The 9,076-nt window shown below is 34.0% G+C and overlaps 1 protein-coding gene across 1 annotated transcript; it reads left to right on the top strand.

Annotated features, from left to right (window-relative positions):
• Positions 1-6,667: 6,667 nt before the first annotated feature.
• Positions 6,668-8,723, top strand: LOC106791449 (Krueppel homolog 1-like). The gene has a single exon (XM_014757078.1). It carries the CDS (start codon positions 6,694-6,696, stop codon positions 8,383-8,385), a length of 1,692 nt encoding a protein of 563 aa, XP_014612564.1. The 5' UTR covers positions 6,668-6,693; the 3' UTR covers positions 8,386-8,723.
• The last annotated feature ends 353 nt before the right edge of the window (positions 8,724-9,076 follow it).

A 9,076-nucleotide genomic window follows, 5' to 3' on the forward strand; every position in this document is an offset into this window, starting at 1 on the left:
ATTATATTATATTTTGCAATTTTATTGAATAAAAGTAATTTAAATATAAGTTTCTTTATTTTTAATAAAAATTATTTACAAATAAATGTTTACATTTATATAAATATAATAAAACTGAATATGAATATAGGCGTTAAAGAACTGCGTATATAAATAAGATGAAATTTGGAATGTTTAATATAACAAAGAAACCAAATCCAGGCATTAGACGTTTATCGACCTCAGGACCAGCACATGACGTGTCAGATTCGTACTACGCACAAACCTTGTCAATGCACGCCACTCCTGCCGAATATTTTTACGCGTGTGTAAGCAGGATCGAATCTAGGATTCCCGGAACCACCGGGCCATTCAATGATTCCATTGAATTTAATAACGCCAAGGGTAACAGATAGGAAGCTTGAAAAACATGTTTTTCTTAATGGTAAGATAACTCTCACAGAATTAATCTACTCATTCCCTATTTAGAAATACGTTATGATCAAATATTGAATTCTATTGACACGTGTTTGCCCTGTTTAACGAATAATTTATCTACGACTCTATCGTTCTAACTAAATTTATTTAAGATTTAGTTACAAAGATATTCTAATATTCTTTTTAATCGAATTACTTTATATATATATATATTATTTTGTTTTTGCTTTTTACATTATTTATTAAATTCTTTTAATCTTTTTTAATTATAATAAGAATTATCAAAATCAATATTGTTAGTACTAATCGCAATTACAATTCAGTACTATTTGTAAAACATTTTTCTCATATTTGTATACACTATCTAAATCTAGAATAAGTATATATTCATTTATTATAATTTCACACACACACATAGTTATCAATATACTTAATATCATTGTTAATCAATATACTAACACGTGGCACTAATTTTCCAATGCTAATATGAAAGTTCAAAAACCTCTTTCTTTTATTCATTTAGATAAACAATTATTCAATTTCAAAAAGCATTAACATATATATATAAGTATATTTCAATAACTTAACTTTATATATATATATATATATATATTCTGTCGTACATATATACAAATATCAACAGTAGTGTGACTAAAGGAACAATCGAGACTTTTCTACCCCCCTCCAAAAAATATGTTCAAATCACTCTGACGAGACAAATTGTGAAAAATATAAAAAAATCGTAAAGAATTTCAAAATATTATAAATTAACAATTAAAAATTATGAAATTTTATGAACATATGTGCGTGTATTTTTGTATATTTTTTAAAAGTACTCAATTTAGGATGGTGTAGGCGTGTCCGAAGGATAACCTAACACGTGTATACATATATATATATATATATATAACCATACCCGTACCATAGCATAGTCATACCCATACACGTACACCATACACATATATAACCTTTTCGGAGCGTGGCATTATCAGTAGGCAGGGGTATATATATAAGCCCCCTCTACGTCGTTACTAATACACGTATAAAAACATATATATATACATATATGTAGTTGGTTATAAGCATTGGTGGCACGAGCGACGGCACAGATCGGCGTCACCCGCACGAGGCGACCAATGCCCTGACTCTGAGGCAGTCGACGTGGTTTCCAGACACTACACGTGCACTACGCGCACTAGGTCATTGCACCTCTCCCGTTTGAAAGCAACATTGGTTACACCGACACTTGTCCGAGGTTCGCTCAACCGAACCAAGAAAAGGAAATTTGACTGTATCCTTCCAAACCAAATAATAATTGGTAAAGAATACATTTTTTAAATATACATGAATATATATGTATATTTTTTTTTTGACTATATCCTTCGAAACAAAATAATATACAATATATTATATATATATATATTTAATAAAATAATAATAGTCAACAATTAAATTGAAAAAATAGATATATATATATATATATATTTATATTATCAATATGTCTTTTATATTATTATTATTATTATTATTATTATTTATATACATATGTATATTTATTTGATTAATAGCTTTTTATATGATATTATTGTATTATATTCGTATAAATAAATAATTGGATAAACCATATTATAGTAGAAAAACAGATGAAAATATTTGACATTAGATTAAATTCGTTTCTCTTATATTTCTTCGTATTTCTTTCTCCCCTTGAAAACAAGATCTTTGTCCTTTTAATTGTGTTCTTCATACGTTGGACATGTATACACCAATCTTAGGAGTCTTTGACCTTCCCTTACGAAAGATCGACTAATAAAATTCTCTCTCGTTTTATTATTAGAAACTTGGAACGAAAGTTACCTCATATAAAAAAAGAATGACGATGTATTATAAGGTAGGTCCAGACGCAGTCTCACGAAGGACGAGTTACGAGAGCGTACGCCTTAAATTTCATCTTCAAGGGAAAAAAATATTAGAGTTTTTTGTTTTTGTATGAAAAAAACAACGAAATAATTAAGATAAAGAAGACAAGAAAAAAAGAAAAAAAAACTTTGAACACGAGATCAAGCGTAATAACAGGAGATGTTGTTCTCTGTAACAACGCAATATTTCTTTTTTTTTTTCCTTTTTGCTTCAACGATGTCGTAATTACATCTTCTCGCTAGCACGTGTTATTGACACTTCGATTATGTCGATTATATTTGATTGGAAATATTTAATACGTTTCGTTTGCTCGAGCAATCGATCTTACTTAAAAATCATATAATTTGTTTCCAAACTTTTTACAGATAAAAATATCTTTGTAAGAAAAATTGTTTTATCTTTTCTTCTTTCACAATTTTTATATTATTAAAATATTGCGTATAAAAAGTAATAAGTTTAATCGAGTATGTTCGTAATTAAATGGAAGTCGTTATAACAATATTTAATATACGTATATCAAGATAGTGTTGATAATATCCAAATTAAGTAAACATCATCCAAAATATTTAAAAAAAAAAAATAACATAATACTTTAATAATAATTTGATAATTACATAAATTGAATGTATATTAAGTATATATAATATTACATTTTATCATATTCACAGAAGGAATGATATAAAAATATTATAAAGAAAATTTTTTGAAATATTAATTTCCAATTTTTGGTTCAAAATCATAAACAACAACAACAGAGACAGAATAATTTTAGACAAAATATATTTACAAATAAAAACACGTATATATTTTTAATAGGAGAATATCCATTGATATCCCATTTCAAGCTCGAAAATGAATCAACGAATGCAAGGGAGTGTAACGACCGAAAACGGGGAAAGAAAGGCAGGCACACGCTTGTGTAAATAGTGGAGAAAGCGAACGTATATACGCACGACCTCGTTTCTATCGGCGGCATCATCATAGGCCATGAAAAAAAAGAATGAACGAAGAGGATATACGATGATGATGCGAGCGCAGGCAGGATTATGTGCAACAACTAGGAGAAGATAAATAGTTGACTTGTAAATCTCTCGCAAATTATATTATTTAAATAATAAAATTTCATGAATTCTGTCATTATGAAATTTGATTTTATTTTTCGCATATCATATATTTAATTCGATCAAATTTAATTATCGTTATCGTATTTTGATAAGAGAGGAGAGAGAGAGAGAGAGAGAGAGAGAGAGAAAGAAAATAAGATTGAACAAATCTAATTGTAAATCAAAATCACATTGGAAAGATTATCTCGATTGTATCTCGATACGATAGAAATATTATTTTTGAGTATTTTAGAAGACAATGTAACAGGAGAGAAACAAACTGAGGTGATCTTTGTTCAGAAGGGAAGGCACAAAAGGGAGATATCGATCGCTCGTCTTGGTTGTAGCGATGTATTAAGACGATTACATAGTAGTCGTTTAGGAAAGGAAATGATATAAATACAAAAATTGTTTTCTTCTTCCAACGTTTTATCCCTCTTCAAAAGATCATCCTTTGTTCATCCCGGTTCTATTTCTCTTTTCTTTTCTTTTTCTTTTTTTCATTTTTGCTACATTAATCTCTTGCAAATGGTATAAAGGAAAAACAAAAAAAATAAAGAAAAAAGAAAAGAAAAGGAAAAGAAAGGAAAAACGTACGTTTTAACGTAATATAAATCTAAAAGAACAATTATACTAAATGGATACTAATTATACGTTTATAAAAATGCGTATTTATTAATATGAAAAAACACTGATCGTTTTTGTCGTTTATGATTCGATGATCTATATTCCGATGGATCGCGAATATGTATTATTGTGCATACACGTTCTCGGATATACAGCAGAATGTGTGAGTGAGAGAGAGAGAGAGAGAGGGAAAAGAAGCACACAAGTACACTTATATACATACACAAGTACACAGTGATAGCAGTCGTCCTTGTCGCATGTAGAGACTGTCTTCGTCGGTCGAACTTGCACGCGCCGAGCCTTTGGCAGAAACCACGACGACTGCCTCCACGTGCTGCATGAAGCACTTTATCCGCCCTAAATTATAGGTCGTCGCCGTTGGCGGAGAGTTGGGGCCGAGACGGTTGGACTAAGAGTGGAAGAGAAGTGTTGCGGGGCTGAAAAGGGTGTTGCTACGAATTTTGGAGGGGATACCAGAGGGAAAGGAGAGGCGCCGCGCCAGCGTGCGTTCTTCGGCCATGATCGATGATTTCCGTAACTGTTCGGTTCGACCAGGAGGTAAACATTGCACAGTACGATTGGCCATCCGCGAGGCGGGTCCTTCAGTTTTCGTTGTATCAACTTTTTCATCCCGATCCAACGCAAACGTTCGAAAAAGCAACACCGGGAGTAATGAAAGAAAATTTGTGCATTTATTATTCGAATTAAGTGGGATTATTGTCGTATAATATTATTTATTCGTATATATTTTTCATCGAGTGTTCTGTTACGCTCTCACACACGTTCAATCGAATTTGGAAATCGAGAGATGTCAAGGAAGGCGGAAGTAAATTATTGAGACGTATGAGATAAAGAGAGAGGACAATAAGAGAAGAAAAAACGTACGAGAAATATTTCGGTAAGTCATTTCGATTGTTTTTTTTTTAACTTTTTCTCTTTTATTTCTCTTTTTATTCACTTTTTTATTATTTTTTTTATTTTTACTATACTTTCTCTCATTATTTCAACGCACAATAAATAATCTCCTTTCTCGATTTGTCGCTCGTCATCGATGTGCCATTTTTGATTGAAGGTTTTTTTTTATTTAATTAATCGATTTTAATTGATTATTATTATTATATACGTCTAATTTTCTTTTGCGCGTCTAATCTCTTTCTCTATTTCTCTCCTTATTTCTTTATCTTCGCGAATTTATGTTTATAGATATTCCGAGAAACATATTTTGACGTTTATTCCTATCGTTTTCTCCTTTTCACGTGCATAATTTTTCTTTTATTCGATAAGATTTAAAATAGAAAATAAATATGTGTGTATTTATATTCCATAATATTCTAAAAATATGCAAAAGAAATATTATATCATGCACTTTTTTTTTTTAATCGGTAAGAATAATAACAAAAAAAGAAAAACAAAAGAAATCAAGCATCAAATATCGACGAGTCCACAAAATGCGACCGATGCTGCCAGTTTTCTTGTTTCACTATATTATTATACGCGAAATGTAAAAGGAAAAAGAAAAATATAATAGAAACAACAAAAGAGTAATAAAAAAAAAAAGAAAAAAAGAAAAGGATATTTTCGATGGAAGGGTAGAAAAGAAGGGAGAGAACGGCGAATTCTGCGTCAGAGTTTGGAGGATGGCGTATTCGAGATAATTCGACCCTGTTCGTGAACCTTAGAGGGAGAGAAAAAGAGAAAGAGAGAGAGAGAGAGAGAGCGCATGATGTACCTTGCTTATTTGTCGTGCGATCGATACAATTTTTGTCCGTGGTCTTTTTTAATGCCGGATTAAAAAAATACTAATAGCACGAGAGAAAATGACAGAGAAAGAGATATATATAATTAGCATAAATCTTCAATACGGTTCTTAGTTGTGTGTCGTATACAGCATTCATGATATAACCCGACGTCCTTACTGCGCGGCAAGTTGGACGAGGTCGGTGATCGCTATAAGAAAATGTTAGGGTACACGTGGAGGCAGCAGCGAGTGGTTTCTACCGGCGAAGCGTATTGCACCGCCGCCGACCACGCTTGCTGCCTCCTGACGTACCAATAACGACACGCGCGTGGAGGAAAGTAGTGTATAAACCGGACTCTCCTCGCCTATCATTCTCTCCTAGTATACGTTCTCTCGACTTGTTCTTCTGACTCTTCCTTTCTTTCTTTTGTTTATTTTGTTCTTCCTCATTCTTATTATTTTTCTTTTTCTTATTCCTTATTCTTTTTCTATCTGTCCAATTTAATCAAATTATTTTTTGATCGATAAAATAATTGAAAGATAATATAATTCCAATTTAAAATCAGTTTTCTCTCCTTTTGTTGAGAGAGAAAGAGAGAGAAAGAAAGAAAGAAGGAAAGAAAGAAAGAAAGAAAGAAAGAAAGAGAGAGAGAGAGAGAGAGAGAGAGAGAGAGAGAAAGAGAGAGAGAGAGAGATTATTTTACTTTAAATCTTTTTATAAAATATTAAGGATAAGCATACGTATTTTAACGTTTTTATAATAATAGTTTTCATTTTTAAACGGGACACTAGATTAAAGAAAATCTATTTGTTTAATCGCAAAAATTGAATAAATCGAATTGTTCAATCTCTTCCGTAGGCCGCGCTCTTAGACGGTAGTGACCTACGATGGTGAGTTATTACCAAACCGAGCCGATCCCGAATCCAGTGACGGTATCAATGACGAGCGTCCTGCCGAATTTGGAAACAATGAATCCGGTGAAGAATCTAGTTTGTAGCCCGGATCTTCCGGTCTTTGGTTCGACAACGTGTACCACGGCTGCTGCCGTAGCCGTTGAAACTCTGGCGAATACGAACGAAGATAAGGCTTACCAGTGTCTTCTATGTCAGAAAATTTTCGATCAAAAGAATTTGTATCAGAGTCACCTACGTTCGCACAGTAAGGAGGGGGAGGATCCTTATCAGTGCGACAAGTGTGACAAAACGTTTGCGGTACCGGCACGTTTAACCAGGCATTACAGGACTCACACGGGTGAGAAGCCCTTTCAGTGCGAATATTGCCACAAGTCCTTCTCCGTGAAGGAAAATCTTAGCGTTCATCGGCGGATACATACGAAGGAACGGCCATACAAGTGCGACGTTTGTGAACGTGCCTTCGAGCACAGCGGCAAACTCCATCGTCATATGCGAATTCACACGGGCGAACGTCCACACAAGTGTACTGTCTGCTCGAAAACGTTCATACAAAGTGGCCAATTGGTAATACATATGCGTACGCACACCGGCGAAAAACCATACAAATGTAAGTCCTGTGGCAAGGGATTTACCTGTTCGAAGCAACTAAAAGTGCATACTCGCACCCATACCGGGGAAAAGCCTTATACTTGCGATATATGTGGCAAGTCATTTGGATACAATCATGTATTAAAGCTCCATCAAGTAGCGCATTATGGTGAAAAAGTCTATAAGTGTACGCTATGTCACGAAACATTTAGCTCGAAAAAAACAATGGAACTTCATATAAAAACACACTCGGACTCATCGTCCTCGTCCTCATCATCCCCATTTTCTTCTTCTTCTTCTTCTTCGTCTTCTTCTTCTTCGTCCTCGACATCGAGCGGAATCTCTTCCGTTAGAGACTCACCGATCGAATCGATCATGGAGATTTCGCAAAACAATTCTGTCATTCTTAATAACGCACCCTCGCCAATATCTCCTATCCCTAACGGAAGCAACAAGGAACTTCCGCGTAAAAACGTAGATAACATACCATGTAATCCGAATGAAGTATATCCGAATCAACGAGATTTTTCGTATTACGTTTTCCCGAGAGAACAATATCCGCAATCAGTTGCTTCGATAAACAGTCCAATGAGTCTGTTGAACGGAGGGGTCGAAGAAAGATCGGTTCATCAGATTGCAAACCTCGAACAGCAATCTCACGTCTTCCTTTACTCCGACATATCGTCAAGTCCTTACACGATAACCGAGTTCGCATTTCCAAACAGAGGGGCTGAACCTATGGTTAGTAAATGTCCATCCTTGATGAATTTACCTGGAAACGATGCTCGTAGAAGAGTTGAGGCAGCTTTGGAGGCTGTTGAAGAAGAAAGACAACGGGAATACGGAATGAACGTGAAAAAAGAGGAACAAATGTTAACCCCGCCAAGTAGCAACCCTGTTAGTCCAGCACCCTCGCCAGATCCTCTCGATCTCGCGATACCCGTAAGGGAAACATTAATTTTACCGCCAAGGAAACGTTGCAAAATGATTCTCGAATCAATGGAAAGCGAGAGAAGCGCGAATCTCCTTGGCTCACAAAGACAGAGGTCGGTTATCCATTTTGCGCGTGCCTCATAGTCAGATTCAGCTTTAATGACAAATAAAATAAAATTAAATGAAATAAAATAAAAAATAAAATAAAATAAAATAAAATACAAAAAGAAAAAAAAACATAACAAAAATGAAGGAAAACTTATAGAATTCTAACTCGCAAAAACTTAAAGAACGGACAGAGCATCGTCTTCTTAAAAGATTCTTCTGGTGATATTATTCCACGTGGACTCTTCCGAGTGTGTAATATGAACTGAAAATACGGACAAACAAACAAAAATAATGCAGTTTTTTCGGTAATCATAGTTAATCCTTCGTCGGATAGATTGCCTTCTTTTAAACACGTACAGAGTACAAAAAAAAAACAGAAGTACGAATTATTACGGTATGGCACTGATATTTGTATGTGTGCATGTGTGTGTGAAAAGAATTCGATTCGATCGTTTCGAGCCAGATAAGAATTTAAATAGATGCACGTGCGTCAATTTTGATAACGACTCGAAAGTATCGAAATTTGCTATAATATTATCGACTATATCAGGGCTTCTTAAACTTTTGTCATTCACGACCCCATTTATGATTGCGAGTTTCTTGACGACCCCATACAAATATTACTGCTGTCGGTGGAGATAGCTCAAAACCTTCAACAAATGCACGTGTCTAGACACTGCAAGTCCACTGTATTCCGCCAACTCTAGTGATGTTATAAAATGGTATA

This window comes from Polistes canadensis, unplaced genomic scaffold, assembly GCF_001313835.1.
Source record: "Polistes canadensis isolate GaletaPanama2010 unplaced genomic scaffold, ASM131383v1 scaffold_308, whole genome shotgun sequence".
Lineage (NCBI taxonomy): Eukaryota > Metazoa > Arthropoda > Insecta > Hymenoptera > Vespidae > Polistes > Polistes canadensis.